This window comes from Pelophylax lessonae (assembly GCF_965119305.1).
Source record: "Pelophylax lessonae genome assembly, chromosome: 1".
NCBI classification, from domain to species: domain Eukaryota; kingdom Metazoa; phylum Chordata; class Amphibia; order Anura; family Ranidae; genus Pelophylax; species Pelophylax lessonae.
In genome coordinates this window covers 376,962,663-376,981,566 of record NC_138768.1, presented here as the reverse complement: position 1 = coordinate 376,981,566, position 18,904 = coordinate 376,962,663, and the positions used below count along the sequence as shown (strand labels likewise).

Here is an 18,904-nt window from a genome sequence, read left to right as displayed (position 1 = left end):
GTTATTTTAACTGACAATTGCGCGGGTTATGCGATGCTGTACTCAAATTGATGTCCTTTTTCCCCCCACAAATAGAGCTTTCTTTTGGTGGTATTTTATCACCTCTGCGATTTTTTTTTTTTTTTTGCGCTATAAACAAAAAAAGAGCGACAATTCTGAAAAAAATAAAATTTTTACTTTCTGCTATATACCATTCCCAATAAAAGAAAAATGTATTACATTTTTTTTCATCATTTTAGGCCAATTTGTATTCTACATATTTTTAGTTAAAAAAAATCCCAAATAGTGTATATTGATAGGTTTACGCAAAAGTTATCGCGTCTATAAACCAGGGGAAAGATTTCTTTTTTTTTTTTTTTTTTTTTACTAGTAATGGCGGCGATCAGCGATTTTTAGCGAGACTGCGACATTGCAGGGGACAGATCGGACACCTAACTGACATTTTTCACACTCTGGGAGGACCAGTGACATTTCTACAGTAATCAGTGCTAAAAATATGCACTGTTACTGTACTAATGACACTGACAGGGAAAAGTTTAACACCAGGGGCCATCAAAGGGTTAAATGTGTCCCTTGGGGGTGCTTCCTAACTGTGTGGGGGATGGACTTAACTGAATGAACACAGAGACCTGTGTTCCTAAATAGGAGGACACAGGATCCCTGTGTTCATTACTGACAGAACAGCGGTCTGCTGGCACAGGGAGCATTTGCGGGTGCCCGGTGGACATCGAGACCGCCGGGATCCGATGATTGGCTCCCCCTGTGGCCAATCGGCATGTGCGCGCGCCCTCACTAGCTGTGAGGTATAAAAGTATGTCGATTCACGGGACAGAGCCAACCTGCCACAGTATATGTATGTTAGCTGGTCAGCAAGTGGTTAAAGCACTATTTTCTTGCAGATTCAGAAGCCAAGAAGCCAAAACGGGAAGACGTAAAAAAAAAGAAGAGAGAGTTGAAGCAGACCAGGCAACTCAACGAAAAGAGTAACTATGACACCATGAAAAAATCCAAGCAGATTTGGGAGTCCATTAGGAGGTACAATAATATTTTACTTTTTATTGCAAAAAGGCAGTGTTTGTCCCACCTGGGAGGTACAGATCTTCACTGCAGGACAGATGCAGACAGATTGCATTCAGAGCTGTACATCGCTCCTGTATGAATGTTCACACAGGGAAGTGCAAAAAGAGCAGTTTAGAGCCTTGCAGCCGTCAGCCTGTCATGGATTCTAACAGGCTTGCTGTGTGTACCACCTGAGCCGTAAAAAAGAACTGAACAAATTAAGGAGCTTTTAAAGAAAATCGATTTTTCCCTTTCGTTCACTGACAGACACAGCTTCAAGTCTTCAGACCATTGGGCTTATGCTCTTGTTCTTTAGGAGTAGGACTAGGTGGAAACCTTTTTGGTTACACCCCTGGGGCAGTCCCAGAGGGTATACCATCACTTCCTGCTGTAATACTTCCAGTTTTTCTGCCTAGTTCAGGAGTAAGGACCTGGCTCTCTGCTGGGATCTGCGGTCCTGGCATTTTTACCAATTAAATGGAATTTTTTAGTTTTTATTTTTTTTTTATTATTTTTGTTCCTGTGTGAACTACAATCAACAGCCGGACTGGGCAAGGCACTGGATCTTCTAGATCCTTACGGTCTTCCCAGTCTGGCCTGCAAGCGCGGCCCAACTACTAGCCCTGTTCTAAGTTGGCTGTGACATAGTCCCACTGGGCTGGTAGCAGACGTCCCTTGGAAACTTTCTCTTAGGGATGATCTTCTATCTCCGGGGCCAATCTTCCATCCTGCTTTACGGTCTCTGGCTTTAACGGCGTGGCTATTGAAAGCCAGGTGCTGAAAGACAGAGGGCTGTCTGAATTGGTGATTCCTACGCTGTTGAAGGCTGGGAAATCTACTTCTAGAAAGGTTTATCATTGAGTTTGGAAGGCGTACATTACTTTGTGTGAGTCGCGGGGATTTTCTCCCCGCTCCTTTTCTGTGTCTGTCCTGTTGGAGTTTCTACAATTTGGTGTAGATCAACATTCGGCTCTGGGCATCATCAAGGGCCAGATTTCCGTCTTGGCTATTTTTTTCCAAAGGCCATTGGCGGCTAAGTCCTCGGTTCACACTTTTGTGCAGGGAGTTCCCCATCTGGCTCCTCTGGTGCGTTCCCTGGTACCTCCATGGGATCTCAGTTTGGTTCTGTTGGTGCTTCAAAGGCCTCCCTTTGAAAATATTCAAGAAATTCCTCTGCTCACTCTGTCGCAGAAGGTGGCTTTTTTTAAGTAGCTATTTCTTCCGCATTTCGTGTGTCAGAGTTGGCTGCATTGTTCTGTCGGTCACCTTACTTGGTGATTCAAAGGGACAAAGTGGTGTTACGACCCTGTCAGGCATTCCTTCCTAAGGTTGTCTCTGGGTTTTATTTGAATGAGGACAATGTGCTACCGTCCTCATGTCTTAAGTCTAAACATCCTAAGGAAATTGACTTACATTCCCTAGATGTGGTTAGAGCGATTCAGGGTTTACCTGGTGGTGACTGAACTTATTAGGAAATCCGATTCTTTGTTTGTTCGAATTGATGGACCTTTGTAAGGGGCAGGCCGCATCAACCATTTCCAAGTGGATCAGGCAGACGGTGGTGCAGGCTTACTCCATTAATGGTCAGGTTCCTCCTTTCCCTGTTAAAGTGCATTCTATGAGGGCGCTTAGTGCCTCATGGGCCTTCTGTCATCAGGCGCCAGTGGTTCAGGTGTGCAAGGTGGCTACTTGGTCGTCTGTACACACATTAACAAAATTTTATAAGGTGGATGTACTTGCATCTTCAGATGCGGCATTTTGCCACAAAGTTTTGCAGGCTGCGGTTGCGGAAGCTTCCGCTTCTTGAGGGTGAGCATTTTTTCCGGTGGTGAGCTCCAGTTGTTCCTAGTTGAGCTCCTATTGTTACCTGGTTGGCTATGTTTAGGTTTGTTGGGAATTCTGCGTTTGCTGTGTTATTTCCCACCCCTCATGTTGCACTGCTTTGGGACATCGCAATGGTCTGAAGACTTGAAGCTGTGTCTGTCAGTGAGCGAAAGAGAAAACTGGATTTTTGTCTTACCGTAAAATCTTTTTCTCTGAGGTTTATTGACAGACACAGCACCCACTCCTCTTTTGGGGTTGAGTTATGTGTTCTGACACTGCTTGTTCCTGCTGTAGGACTTCCAGTTTGTAAGTGATGGTATACCCTCTGGGACTGCCCCAGGGGCGTAACCAAAAGGTTTCCGCCTAGTTATACTCCTAGAGAGCAAGAGTATAAGCCCAATGGTCTGAAGATGTGAAGCTGTGTCTGTCACTGAACCTCAGAGAAAAGGATTTTACTGTAAGAGAAAAATCCAGTTCTTTTCGCATGTGATTGTATAAGGCTTTTAAGCAGCAGCTTTAAGCACATGTTAAAATCTATTTAGTCCTTCTTTATCCAGTAAAATCATCTAAAATGTCCCCACAAGCTAAAACGCATATTAAAATGGATTAAACTGATGTAAATGCACAGAAAACTGAGCCAAAAGGATGCCTTCTTAATCTCTATCAGATATTTCTATTTAAAAAAAAGAACATTGGTTTTATGTCATGTAGTGGCTTAATAAAAAAAAATTGTGACCAAAAAAAAACTGGCTCAGTAGGCAAAGACCTGCAAATGTTTCTGTTCAGCAACTTTGTAAAATGTGCAGGCATATTGTGCATGTCACCTCCAGGAATTATCTCTATTATTATATCTGACAGGTTTATTGTGCTTCAAGAAGATAGCTTCTAGAGCTCCAGAGTCCATGCAGCTGATATGCTCTCCCCTCCTCCTGCCCAATCATATAAGCCTTTGTATTTTGTGAACTGTTGTGTGTGCTTCTCTCCTCTCACAGCCCTTTCGGGAGCACAATAATCTAGATCAGTCCAGGAGGTGGCATGCACCTCAATGGACTTAACTCCTAGTATGCCTGCACTTTTTACAAGGTTGCTGAATTCCTGGAGTTCAGCCTGTATTAATTTTTGCCTAGAGTTAACCACTTCTGGGCTGAAATAAGGGATGTCAGTTATGAACACAGGATCCCTGTGTTCATAACTGACAGAACAGCGGTCTGCCGTGTTTACGCTGATTGGTTCCCCCTGTGGCAAATTGGTACGTCCCGCAAAGCAAGCAAAAATGCTGTTTTTTTTATTTTCCCTACATGTTCCCCCTCGGATCTAGAGCAACTGCACTTGCATTGCACAGACTATTTGCCTTTAGTAATTCAACCCCAATGTTTTTTTAGGGATCCATGGAAGAAAGGTCAGTTTAGCATTACAAAGCATATATTCTAATTGAACCCATAGTTTGGAATGAAACACTTTTTCAACAATTCTAGTCAAGACTACAGCTTGAAATCACCATTTTATATCAGTGAGGGAGAGACCACCATATACCTTAGGCCTAAGTGTTTTCACATGCATTTAATATGTAATGCTATCTACACCTTTAATTAAGAACCCCAAAAAAAAAAGGAAAGTCTCTAAATATCTTGTGTGTTTATTTCTAGAAAGGACTGTGATGCCAAAAAAAGAGTCAAGTTAATGGACGAGCTTGAGAAGCTGCTTCAGGGGAATGTGAAAAGTGTGAGTGGATATGCTTGAATGAACCTGCAGCCAGAGTCAAACCACATATTACGAGTCTTTCGCTCTACATGTTTGAGCTTTAATTGCTTTCATTTAGCAGCTAATCAATGTCAGCTGCTCTGGTCTTGAGACACATAAGTCAGTTTAATGAGACTGCATAACAGGCCAATATGTATTACATTAAAATATGTCTTTGGCATCCCCTGAGACTCGATTATTGCAGTGTATCCGAAAGCAGTTAAGAAATGTGGACATACATGATCTTAAATGTTCTATTATATTGTATTGCCTGCTTGTCTTTTATTATTCTTTAAGTAATGGTATGTCAACTCCTGTTACATGTAAATTTCAGGTTTCCTTTTACATTTTACATTTTTTTTCTTATGTTTAAAGCGGAGTTCCGCCTCCCCCTCCAAAAATTAAAAGCCAGCAGCTACAAATACTGTATATTAGGACACTTAGCTGTCCTGGAGTCCAGCGATGTCGGCACCGCAGCCGATGTTTCCATCGGCTGTTGGGTGCTGCCGCCACCATTGCCGGTAAGGGAACCTGGCAGTGAAACCTTGCGGCTTCACGGGCAGGTCCCTACTGCGCATGTGCGAAGCTGCTCCTACTGGTGCAGAGGAGGCGCTGCGGCGCCATATCCCGGAAGTTGGGAAGGTTACCTGTCAAAAACAGGTACTCGTCCCCCCCCCCCCCCCCTGAAAGGTGCCAAATGTGGCATCGGAGGGGGGGGGGGGAGGAAACAAAAGAGCGGAAGTTCCACTTTTGGGTGGAACTCCACATTAGTTATACAGTACTCTTTTACCCATGCAATTTTTATAGTTTTTAGAGGTTGTGTTTCTAAATTCTGTAGTCTTGACACAAACCTTGTTTCTCATTCCTATACTTGCAAGGGACAGAGAAAGAAGTACAACACTTTACATAGGCACATTGTAGCTGTTCAAGAGAAATAATGCTTCTTAAATCTTCAGAATTAAGTCATTGTGGTCATTAGGGCCCAGAAAATAGACCTTGCTGACAGAAAGTCTGTGAGTAAAACCTCTGTATGTAAAGACCATGTAATGTTGATCATAGAGGAGAAACATTCTTCTTCATTGCCAGTGTTGTAATACGCTCATTTTTACTCGTGTTAATATGCTTAAAGATGAGTAAATGTGTATACGAGTAAATGACTGCACTCAAATGTATCATTTTCTATTTTTGTTTTACTGCTCTGTACTTATCGCTGTATTACTGATCTTCAATCAGCTGTGTGCATCTCATTTCAGATCAGTAAAAAAAACGCAGCATTTTTTTATCACCGTGTGCAAGAGGCCTTTAAGTGTAGATCAAGCCAAAAACTTAAAGTGGATGTAAACCCAATTCATGAAATTTTGACCTGGGCACAAATATCTGTAGTGTTTACTTATCTCTCTCCAAAGCTCTAAGTCCTGTGTCTTTCTACTGCTTTGTTCCTCTGTTATCAGCATGATAACCTCTGACAAGTTCTCCAACACAGGAGATAAAAGCAGCTGGAAATTAGTGTCGGGTGGGTGCATAGAGATAGATTAGCAGAGAGCTGGTCTATTTACTGCACATCTCTGCATGTTTCTTCCTTCATCTGCCTGTGGGGGGGGGGGGGGGGTGCCTTTCCTCCAATCAGCTGTCGCACAGTGTATGCCAAGACTCCAAACCCAGTGCTGGAACAGGAAGAATAATTCTAACATGATCACTTTCTAAACAGTATAGAAAGCTAATCTCTATGTATCATCTGAGACTGTTCACTTCACTGGGTATATGTTAGAGTTTACATCCACTTTAATTGACTTTCTTTGGACAGAATAAGAGGATTTCAACTTATGTGGTTTCCTAATACTATCAGGGGCTCAGTTAGAAATGTACCCTCTCTTGCTGTTCCTCTGGCAAGTTACAACAGTCAGGAAGTGAAGGAAAATCTGCAACAGCGACAGATAAGGGAATAAACTAAATGCAAATCTGAAAAGGGTTCTAGCCTACTCTATAAAAGAAAAGCATTTTTATTTCTGCCTGTGCTGTTATTACTCTCACTTTCTGTCTGTCAAATGAGAGGGTTTACAACCACTTTAACAAGTTCTATTAGCTGTATGTTAGTGAGAACCAATTGGTTCATTAATGGCGCTTTTCCACTGCATGGAACCAAACGGTTCGGCTTGCTTTTGTGTTTTTCCACTGCTGGTACTGCATGGTACGGTGTAGGAACGGTTTGGTACGGTACGGTACGGCGGCGCTTTTCCACTGCATGGAACCGAACGGTACGGCTCTCTAAAACAGTACCACCTCGATTGTGGTTCCAAGAGGTACCATACCGGTACCATATCCCACAATCCTTTGCATGCAGTCACTACTAGCCACTGATTGGTCAGAGAATCGTTGTTATCCCACCCACTTAACTTTAGTACTACTTTAGTGGAAAAGCAAACCGTACCGTACCGAACCGTTCCAACACCATACCATGCGGTACCAGCAGTGGAAAAGCAAACCGGGCCAAGCAGGGCCGAGTAGAGCCGAGCCGGTACTTGCAGTGGAAAAGTGCCATTAGAGGACCTCCCAGGCTCCCTCCCAAAAAATTGTCAGCAGCCACAAATACTGTAGCTACTGACTTTTAATATTAGGGTACTTTCCTGTCCAGGAACCCAGCGATGTCCCCACCCGAGCCTATTTTTCAATTGGTTATCAGGTGCTGGCGCCACCATTTTGGCAGATTATATAGTGAAATAGACTATTTCACTTGGTCGCGCTTAAATAGTCAGTTTCAGTATATAAAGTGAGTTGATTGCTAAAATAAGTGTGAAATTGAAGACTTGCTTGGGTGTAAGAAGATGTCCGCTGCTGCCTTCGTGTTCTCTCAGATTAGGAAACCTATTGAAATGCATAGTGGCCATGTTGCAACGCATAGCGCATGCGCAATAAGCAATTTTGTTCCCAACGTCACTTATGTTGCATTTTTTGATGGGTAGCGGTGTTCTGATTGAACACTGGTCTCCTACTGCACTGCGCTAAGTACGCTGTGCTTTGTGAATAGGCGGGGGAGGGGGGAGCAGGTACCTGTCAAAACTAAGTACCCTTCTAGGAACTAGGTAACTGTTAAAACCTAGGTACTAGGTTTACATTTTACAGTACCCATTCTAGGTTGATCTTTTTTCGTGTTTTGTCTCTTACAGATTGCATTTGCTCATGATACAACCAGAGTTATCCAATGTTACATAAAATACGCTAATGAGAAAAGAAGGCAAGATGTTTTTGATGAACTTAAAGGTATTTTTCATAATTTATTCATATTTGTTATGCAGCAGACACCATAATTTATTAAAGTGTTTATCCATGCATTACCCAAATTTGCCTCAAAACCCTTGCCTCTAGACCAAGTCTGAGCAAACTTTTTTTTCTTTTAACTTGTTTCTGTAGCAAGAAACTGCTTTTATTATTTCCTGTGACAGTATTACCTGGCATCTGCTGAGAGCCCCGTTCCTGTTGATGCTCCTCAAAGTTACCTCCCTTTCCCTACACACAGTGTTTAGGCAGACTCTTAGGTCCTGTTCACACTTATGCGATGCGGGAAGGCTGCGAATCCGCAGCCTGTTCCCGCATCGCACACGTACCCCCGGCAGTTCACACTGCCATATGCGATACACTTGGGGTGTCAATGTAATCTTAACGACACCCCCAGTTTGATCGCATATCGCAGTGCGATCTTGCAGTTCGCACAGGATCGGATCGCACAAGTGTGAACCGCTGTGCGATCCGATCCTGATGCGGCTGCAAAAAAGGGTCCTGTGCGTGTTTGCTGCGGGTGCGGTGCGAATTTAGCCATACAAAGTGTATGGCTAAACTCGCACCGCACAGCCGATCGCATGTAATGAAGGACCAGTGCGCTCCGACATTACATGCGAACTCCGCACTCGCATAAGTGTGAACCGGGGCTAAGATGCCAAGGCAACAGCATTGTTTTGCTAGGAAAGAAATCAATGCAATAAGGTCAGACAACACTGGCTGGGATTTCATTGCAGTAAAGCCACTGTGTTGTCAACCCAAACAAGAAGTTAGGAGCACACTGTATTTCTGCAAAATCAACAGGTGGTATTCTGTATTTTCAGCAATTTTAAAGGGATAAAACACATGAATTGTGCATTTAATGGAAATATCTACTGGAATGAGTGTGTTTTTGTTTTTTTATATTGTTCCCTGGCATACCCTTTAATTGGGTAAATGCAGTGTGAAAAGGTAAGCATTAATTTGTTATTGAAGGCAATCAGTTGTGTTCCATGAGTGGCTATAAATTAGGCTACTTTTGTAGGCTATGGAGGCATCAATGCTTAAAATTATTAAAGGATATTTTTTTTCTTAAAATAAAAAAAAAAAAAGAGGTTATACCTACCTGCACATTGCACAGAGTGGTTTTTAACCTCCTCTTTGGCAGTCCCCCACTTGCACTGTCTGCTTCTTTCTCCAAGTCCCTCCACAGCAAGCCAAGTGCTATAGGGACACCTATGCGTGCTCGGTCCCAAGCCAGGCTGTGTGAGGCTATAGATGCTCACAGAACTGGACCACCCCGCCCTCTCTTTACAGGAGCTTGACTGACCGCAGCAGAAGCCATAGGCTTCTTCTGCTCGGTGTCCCCTGTGAGACCAGGAAGAGTGATGCTGGAGCCTGGAAAGCAGTCAGATAAGTTTTTAGGGATGGGGTGAGTAGGAAGAATAGTTGTTTTTTTTTTTTTTTTTTTTTACCCTAATGCAGAGAATGCATTACATTTATAAAAAAAAAAAAAAATAGATTTTAGAACCACTTTAATTTTTATAAATTCCCCATACACAGCACTTTACAGAATAAGTAGGATTGTTTATATCAACCTTTGCTCCTAAAGTAAATTGCACCCTTACTGAATCCTTAATAAGTTCTTAAAATGTTTTCAATGGTTACAGTATTTGAATATTTTTTAATACAATGAAAATTTGTGAATAAACTCTAAACTCTAATTTATCTCATAGAGCACGTAGTGGACTTGAGCAAGTCAAAGTATGCCAGAAATATTGTGAGAAAATTTCTAATGTATGGGTATGTTTTCCAGATTATCTTTGTACTGCATGTGATTTTGTAAATGTGCTAATACAGTTTCTTTAATCGAGTCAGTAAAAATAAATGTAAAAACATTTATCTGCTGTGATCTAAAATGTGTAGAGAAATATGTAGTTTAATGAGAACTATAAATATTTGCAAAATGTTTGTACTTTTTATGCAGTTAAGATTTCTGATTATTTACCACTTGTTGACCAGAGACATACCCGTATGTTCCACTTCAAGCAGTTATACCGGGATGATGCCCAAAGCTGCAGGCATCACCCGGTACCATTTTTTAGAGCTGGTGGTCAGCTCTCTTGTAAAAGCAATTCTAGCAGCCTTCTGCGGCTCTCCCATCCCACTGGTAAAGCCCGGCGGTCAGCTCTCTTGTAAAAGCAATCCTAGCAGCTAACTAGCTGCTGGATTGCTTTTACAAGCAGCAGGAGGGGGACATCCCCCTCCTCCCGCCAACTTCTGCGACTCTCTTGGGCCCTCTTGTCCCATCGGGAGACCCTAACGACCAGCAGGCATATCCGCCGGCTGGCCCGGACAGCCGAACAAAGCCAGAATCGGCTTTGATCGGCATTCCGCTTCAGTAACCTAACATCACTTCTGGTTTACCCAGATGTCAAAGGCACCTTTTAAGGGCAGAGGAGACATTTGGGATCTTTTAGACCCCAGATCCCTCCATAAAGAGTACCTGTCACTGCCTTTTGCTGTCACAAGGATGTTTACATTCCTTGTGACAGCAATAAAAGTGAAAGAAAAAAAATATTAAAGCAGGTGTAGAAATAATAATAAAAAAAAAAAAAAATCCAATAAGTTAATAATTAAGAAAAAATGTAAAGTGCCTGCGTGCTCGTGCACAAAGGCGAGCGTGTGTGTCAGTCCTGCAAATACGCAAACCGCAATCGTCCCACACATGCAAGGTATCACAGTGAACATCAGATCATGGGCAGTAATTCTAGCACCAGACCTCTTCTGTAAATCTAAAATGGTAACCCATAAAAGCTTTTAAAGCGTCGCCTATGGATAGTGACATTTACGCCATTTGTCACCGTTGCAATTTTAAAGTGGAGTTCCACCCTAAAATGATACTTGCCTCCATCTTCTCGCTCCGGGTCACCTGGAAAACAAATGGATAATCGCATTTTTTTCTTTTTTTTTTACTTACCTCGTAGAGAAGAAAATATTACCTTACTTCCTTCTTCCTCCCCTCGGCGGCCACGGCCCGTCGTCACTTCCTGGCTTTGCAATGATTCCTGGGAGCTAAACGTCATCGCTCCCAGGAATCATTGCGCCTGCACCGGCCCCGACGTCAGTTCCGGGGCGCGCGTGTCATTCTCTTCTAAACAGCTTCTGGGCATGCTGTGGAGGGATGACGCGCGCGCACCGGAAGTGACGGCGGGGCCGGTGCAGTGCATCGTGGGACCGAAGAAGACGGAAGAGGACACAGAAGAGGATCGTGCTGGCTTCAAGCTGCCCACACCTAAGATGGCAGCGCTGGACAATACTTTTTCAAGGTAAGTATTTGTCCTAAAAGGTAAGTGCAACCTGGGACAGATCAGAGGCTAGCCATTGTGGAATGCACTAGCCCTGACTGTCCCGGAGGTATTTTTATAAAAAAAAAAGTATTCCAAGGTGGAACTCCGCTTTAAAGCATGTCATGTTTGGTATCTATTTACTCGGCGTAACATCATGTTTTTTATTTTATATAAAAATTGGTTTAAGTACTGTGTTTCTTTACATTAAAATTAAAAAAGTTTAATTTTCCTCAAAAAAATGCATTTGAAAAACCGCTGCGCAAATACTCTGTGACAAAAAAAAAATTCAAAACCCACCATTTTATTCTCTAGGGCATGGGTGCTAAACCTGTGGCCCTCCAGCTGTTGTGGAACTGCAGATCCCATGATACATTTCAAGGCTGACAGTTACAAGCATGACTGCCAAAGGCAGAGGCATGATGGGACTTGGAGTTCTGCAACAGCTGGAGGGGCACAGTATGAGTACCCATGCTCTAGGGCACATGTGCCAAACACAAGGCCCACAGGCCGAATCCAGGCCATTTCATGTGGCCCTCCCACCTCTCCTGCAGCACCCCCTCATCTCCACCCCCACCTTGTTTTAGCAGTCGGCAACAGGGAGAAGGACAGAACTCCTCAGCCAGATCCTGCTCTTCTCCCTGCAGCCACAGAGAGGCTTGTCTCTGTCTCCCCCGTCTCAGCAGTCGGCAGCAGAGAGGAGGACAGATTCTGCACCTCTCAGAGGTCAGCTGCTGCTCTGGCCTCAAACTCCAGGCCCTTGTCTGTCTCCCACAGACTTCACTCACCCAACAGGCTACACATGGATAGCAGCCTCGTGCTGCACTGACTCCTAGGTCAGACCTCCTCTCTGCCGGGGTGGAGCTGTCTCCAACTGAGAGCTCTGAGTGCTAAACCTTGGAATAGTATGAACCCAACCCACAGGTGTGCAATCAGCAGGCCTGTCTTAATCAAAACCAGGCATAGATTGCTAACGCACACAGTGACCCGGGTCGCCTTTCTGCAATAAATATATATATATATATATATATGCTTGGGGGTTCTAACTCATTTTCTAGAAAAAAATACTGATTTTTGCATGTCAACAAAAGTGTCAGAAATGTTAAAAAACATGTTTGCTTAGAAATGTTTGGTAGCTACGTTTTAGAACTATATGATTTTTAATTTTAAGAGGTAAAATGCCATTTCTACAAATTACAGCATAGGAAGTGTTATACCCAGGGTATCATAGTAATATTGTATAGTGAAAGTGCTTGTGACTGACATTTTAATCATTACACAGGATAATAAATGTTCTTCACTTTTACATTATGTCAAAACACTTTGTGGGCTGCACCCGGTTTGTTAATGAATAAAGAATGTGCTTTATATTGAACTGCATATATAGATATTTATCACATTTATTAAAGCACACTTCTTGGCTGTTTTATTCAATCTTTAAAGCCTAATAAATTATGTACAAAAGGTTAATTTTTCAATGAGATGCATTTCCCAACACTTGCTGCAATGCTGTCTGCTTTTAACCATTTGCCGACCGCCCTGCGCAGGATTACGTATTTATACATTGTCCTGCACTTCTGGGTAGTGGGCGCGAGTGGGTTCCACCAGTGGCTCACTCCCGCTGTGATTCTATACAGCAGGAGCTAATCAGCGGGTCACGCAGATTCAATGTCAGCCGACACCCGCTGATCGTTTGGTACACAGGCAGAATGGCAGTCTGTCTATGTAAACAAGGCAGACTGCTGTTCTGTCAGTAAGGAAGGCATGAATCCTGTGTTCCTGCAAAGCAGGGACATGGATCCATGCCTTCCCCTAGTAAAAGCACCACCCACACTACACTAAAACACTAGCTAGACACACAGTTAACCCTTTGATTGCCCCTGATGTTAATCCCTTCCCAGCTTGTGTCATTAGTACAGTGACAGTGCATTTTTTTTAACCACTGATCACTGTATTGGTGTCACTGGTTCCCAAAAAAGTGTCAGTGTCTGATTTGTCTGCCGCAATATCGCAGTCCCGCCATAGGTCGCTGATCGCCCCCATTACTAGCCACTTCAGCTCCAGAAGATTCCTGACCAGGCCATTTTTTGCGATACGCACTGCGTTTCCTTCACTGATAGTTGCGCGGCCGTGCAACACTGCACCAAATATAATGCATGTCCTTTTATCCCCACAAATAGAGCTTTCTTTTATTACCTCTATTTTTTCTTTTTTGCGCTATAAATAAAAAAACGACCAACAATTGTGAAAAAAAAAACACAATTTTTTACTTTCTGCTATAAAACATAGCCAATAAAAAAATGTAAAAAATCTTATTTCTTCATCAATTTAGGCCAATATGTATTCTGCTACATATTTTTGGTAAAAAAAAAATCCCAATAAGAGTATATTGGTTGGTTTGTGCAAAAGTTATTGCGTCTAAAAACTATGGTATATATTTATGGAATTTTTATTTATTTTTACAAGGAATGGCTACGATCAGTGACTTATAGTGGCACTGTGATATTGCCAGCAGAAAAATCGGACACTAATACTTCTGATACTGGTCCAGTGACATTAATACAGTGATTTGTGCTAAAAAATATGCACGGTCACTGTACTAATGACACTGGCTAGGAAGGGGTTAACATCCGGGGCGATCAAAGGGTTAACTGTATGCCTAGCTAGTGTTTTCCTTCTGTGAGGGAGGTGCGTTTACTAGGAGAAGGCATGGATTTATGTCCCTGCTTTGCAGGAACACCGCATTGATGCCTTCCCTACTGAAAGGATGGCAATCTGCCAAGTATGCCTGGGTACCGAATAATTGGTGGGTACCCGCTGTTCGGCTCCCCCTGTGCACAATATACCCTTATTGGGATTATTTTTACCAAAAATATGTAACAGAATGCAGATTGGCCTAAATTGATGACGAAATTAGATTTTGACTTTTTTTTTATTAGATGTTTTATAGCAGAAAGTCCAGAAAGTAACTTGCAGTGTTCTAACCATTTACTGACCAGCAACGTACTAGCCCATCGCTGAATTGCAAGGATGATATCTCGGTCATGGCTGCAGGAATGATGTAATTTTCGGTGATTACTTTCAATGTAAAAGTAATCCAAGCAGCTAAGAAGTGCCACTTCCCTTCTGCAGCCACCCTGTAGCAGTAAAACTATAATATAATATTTTGGGGTTCTAGGTAGTTTTCTAGCAAATAAAAAATGAAATAAAAGGCAGATTTTTACATGTATGAGAAATATGTCAGAATTGGCCTGGGGCTCAAGTGGTAACATAGTCCCACTGGATGGGTCGAATACGATCGGGCTTCAGCTGGTGTCTCAGCATTTCTTCTGGCCGACAGCCCCCCATTTTGATGGCGAGGGGTTCTGTCTGAAGCGGTGCCCGCCTGGTTCCCTGTGTGGTGAGTAGCTGTTCCCCCCCCCCCCTCTCCCCTTGAGGGTTTTGGGGTGGATTTGGGCCCCCCCCCTCCCGGATGGTCAGTCCACTGGTTTCCCCTCCTTCCAATTAGGCCCCCCCCTGTATTTTGGTGGTCCCTCTGGGTCATCTAGCAGAGTTTGACACTTTTTGTGGGGATCCCCCTATTTACTAATGGAGTCTTTGGAGCACGTTTTCCCGCCTGACCCCTTCTCATATGCTGTGGGGCCCTTAGGGTCCCAGCCATCCATTGATGCACTGATGGCGGTCCTGGAGTTTTTTTGTGTCCTTGGGGGAGGTGGCTTTTGGTTGGGGGGGCTAGCAAAAAGCGACCCCACCTTCCCCTGCCGCATCTGTCTCCTCCGATCCTGAATCTCATTCGGCCGCCGCAGACGTAGCACACCCTGTGGGGTCTGTGGCCACATGCCCTGACTTTTCGGATAGTGAGGAGGATTCCTCCATTCCTGTAGCTGCGCACGAAAAGGCGCTGGTGGACGCGCTGATTGTGTCTGTGCATTAAACTTTAAAAATGGAGGACGCAGCTGAATCTGCAATGGAGTCTTTGGTCCCCTTTGGCACTCACGAGCCGCCTAGAGCAGCAGAGGTGTTTTCTTTTCCCTTCTATTTTGTCAAGTTCGTCACAAAAGAGCTGGAACGTCCAAAGCGTCCCTTTGTGGTTCCTAAACACTTTGCGATGAGGTACCTCTTTGAAGAGTCCTTCCCCAAAAAGTGGACTGTTCCACCGGCGGTGGACCCCCCGTTTTCCAGGTTAAGTAAAGCAACCATAATCCCGGTTGAAGAATTGCCGGCTTTTAAGGATCCAGCTGACAAAGGCTGTTGGCCCGAAATATGTTCACTGTTAGGCTGGTCTTCACCATTGTCCTGGTGTCGTAAACTGACCAAGTGGGCTAAACTTTTCCCCTGTGACCTGGAGAGTGAGCAGCTCTCTCCTGCATTTGCTGAGCTGGCAGACCAATTGGTCCAGGGACTACAGTTTATCTGTGATGCATCTTTCGATGCAGCTCCCCTGATTTCTAGGCTGTCTGTTTCGGCAGTGGGTATTAGGTGCGTATTGTGGCTCAAGTGTTGGTCTGTGGACCAGACCTTTAAAAAGGCTTTAACTGATCTACCTTTTCAGGGAGATCGCCTGTTTGGGGCTATCATTAAGCGTCTGACAGGGGGAAGAGTACTTTTCTTCCGCAGTCTGGTAAGGGTAAAAAAAACCTGGTCATAGACATGGCCCGTCCTCGGCTCACAAGCAGTGCAAGGTTTTGCAAGTTGCTGTTTAGAGGGTCTGTTCCCTCTTTGGGGAAGTGTTGTTCAGGTGGGCTCCAGTTTTTTTTTTTTTTTTTTTTTTTTTTTTAGCTCCTGTTACCTGGTTGGCTAAGGTTTGAGCCTTGGGAATTTTTTTGCTATTCCTACCCCTCATGTTTGACACTGCTTTGGGACGTCCCATTGGTCAAGAATCCTAAGGAGCTGTGTCCGTCAATGAAAGAAAGAGAAAATAGGATTTTTGACTTCCCGTAAAATCCATATCTCTGTGTTCATTGACGGACACAGCACCTGCCCCTCTATGGAGTTGTAATACTTCAGACACTGCTTGTAACAAAACTGAGTACCTATAGCAGAGAGGGGGAGTATACCTCCAGGGACTGCCCATAGGCGTAGTCAAGTTCTTTTTCTGCATAGTGTTCTACTCCTGTAGGGGGCAGTATAACCCAGTGGTCAAGAAACCTAAGGAGCTGTGTCCGTCAGTGAACACAGAGAAATGGATTTTACAGAAAAGTCAAAAATCCCATTTTTTTTTTTTTTTTTGGTTTAGCCTGCAAAAAATGGGCATTTACTATTTCTTTCTAAAAAGTTAATTTATCCTTGAAAGTGTTACTAAATCCACAACAGTAAAATCAGTCTGTATATGCAACAAAGCATGCTTGTTATACTAACTGTGGAACCTAAGGGGTTAATCCTTCGCATTGTGTAAAAAGGCTATTTGATATTGTCTTATCTGATCATCTCCTTCTTTTGCTGTCCCCAATTCATCTGCTGACAGTACAGAGCCTTGGGAGCACTCTGCACATGCTCAGTTTGGTGTGTTTTGCTAGAAAGTTTTAATTTTTTCAGGAAGGTGCATGTGATCAGCACAGGGCCATTCAGCACTGTCCAGACAGAGGTCAGGGGTAATGCAACCTCATAGAACAGTCAGAAGAGAATGCAAACCCCTCACAAGCTTTAACTAGTGCTCAGCTGGGCACTGATAGAAGTCCGAAGACTGCTATATACTGCTGACGAGAAAAATTATTTACCAGTTTATATTTAATAAAATGATTGCATTTCCATATTCTATGTACTGTGGGAGAACAGAAATAGTGAATGTAGAGTCCTGGGTTAAATAACACTTTTTAAACTTTTTTCTTGTATTTTTGTTTTTACATATATTCTTTTTCATATTTTCAGGTCAAAATCCCAAGTGGCCGAAATAATTAAAAGCTTTAAAGGACAGGTGAAGAAATTGTTGAGGCATTCAGAGGCTTCATACATTGTTGAATATGCGTATAATCACAAAGCCATTTTAGAGCAGAGAAACATGCTATGTGAAGAACTGTATGGAAATACATTCCGTTTCTACAAGGTAATTTGCAGATAAGGCTGGGATATAGGGATCAGCTGACAGCGCTTAACAAGTGTTAATTGTTAGAGCCTTTGTGTGATTAAGGCAAACGCGCAGCAGAATTATTGAAATAATCAACAGATTGGAAGAATGTCTGTTTTGCTTAAAGCGGAACTCCACCCAGAAGGTGAAGCTCTGCTTGTTTGCACCCTCCAACCCCCACCCCTCCCCTGATACCTGTAAAAACCAGATACCCGCTCCCACTTCTGGGTAGGATCATCGCACAACTTTTGTGGCGATCTACAAAATTTCCGGCCCCTCCTCCTTTACCCCTTGCTGCCTTCTTGGGGACATACAGGTCCTCGTGACTCGCGCATTCACCCTTAGTGAAGAGGCCGGCGCCTGCACCCACAGCCGATGGTCGAATCGGCTAGGGGTTCCAACATTGGGGGATACCTGAACAGGTAAGTAACCTCATATTAAGTCAGCAGCTATTTTTTTTTTCTCTTTTCTCTTTTTTGACAGGCTGGAACTCTGCTTTAAGTTGACCTTTTTGCAGTGTAAAAAAATGTGAACAAAAGTCAGCCTGTAAAGTAAGAAGCTAATAACTTAATGCAAGGTGGTGAATCAAATATTCCTTTTCCTAAAGAGCTCTGGGCACTGCTGCTGATATTTCCCAGTGTGTCAGATAATGTTCCCCTCTGTTGGGTTCTGTGGTTCTTCCTGCAAGCTGCTTCATCACTTCTGTGTTCTCTAGTAATTTGCCAGCGTGAGGAACCACAGGGTACTCACAGGATGACTTTAAATAATTAATAAGCGGCAATATTGCTGCTTTTTATATACCTTTTTTAAATGCAGTAGCAATAGGTTCTTAGGCATTGTTCTTGTGTTCATTATGAGAGATTTAAAGTAAAAAGAGAGCTTTTTTTTCCCTCTTATTTCATCTTTCATGACCGCACTACTTTAAGAATTGTTCCAACTTACCAAAGGGGACAGGGGTTTAACTGGATTGAAAAGTGGCCGGTTCAGCAGGGATTAGCCACATTTTGATCATCTATGGCCATTGCCATTCAGTTTAATGGTTGACTCCTCTTGACTAGGGCTGTTGGTGATTTTTCCTATTTCTGACAGGGCAGATGTTTTTACTATCAGAACACAATAATGTAGTGGGTAGGATTCCCCCATTCACCGTGCTTGTGTGGATGAGAAAATCCGTTCAGTTTTTTCAATCAGTCACTGGCCAATGGAAAAAAAACTTACCCTTACCCACACATCCCCTTGCATATTTCTATGTTTGATAAAAGAAAATGTAACATGGAACTATTTATCCAGCTTAATTAGAAGCAGCAGAATGCAATAATTTGAACAAGCATACATAAGTTAAAGTAGGTATGCCATAATAAGTAGGGTAACTATTTGTGCATGTAATGACTATATAAAAAAAACTGTTTTGTACAATTCTGTTGCATATTACATAATAGAGAAGCTGCACTTGTTTGAATGTATACTGTATTTCCTGTTTAAAGCTATAGGATATCAACATATGAAATGGTATAGCTTTCAGTTTCTATTTATGGGAATTCATGTTTGCCCTTACCCTGCTTAAAATGTTCGTAACCCTTTAAAAAAAAGGTCTAATCTGCCCATCTCTAAGCTGTAA

General features: G+C 43.0%; 1 protein-coding gene across 1 annotated transcript in view; it reads left to right on the top strand.

Moving 5' to 3' along the window:
- PUM3 (pumilio RNA binding family member 3) overlaps positions 1-18,904 on the top strand; it is a 130,812-nt gene that overhangs the window by 15,384 nt on the left and 96,524 nt on the right. Inside the window, exons 3-7 of the mRNA XM_082244197.1 lie at positions 900-1,035; positions 4,530-4,605; positions 7,788-7,881; positions 9,612-9,678; positions 17,091-17,265. Coding sequence (XP_082100323.1) covers positions 900-1,035; positions 4,530-4,605; positions 7,788-7,881; positions 9,612-9,678; positions 17,091-17,265 — 548 coding nt within the window. The remainder of the gene's footprint in view (positions 1-899; positions 1,036-4,529; positions 4,606-7,787; positions 7,882-9,611; positions 9,679-17,090; positions 17,266-18,904) is intronic.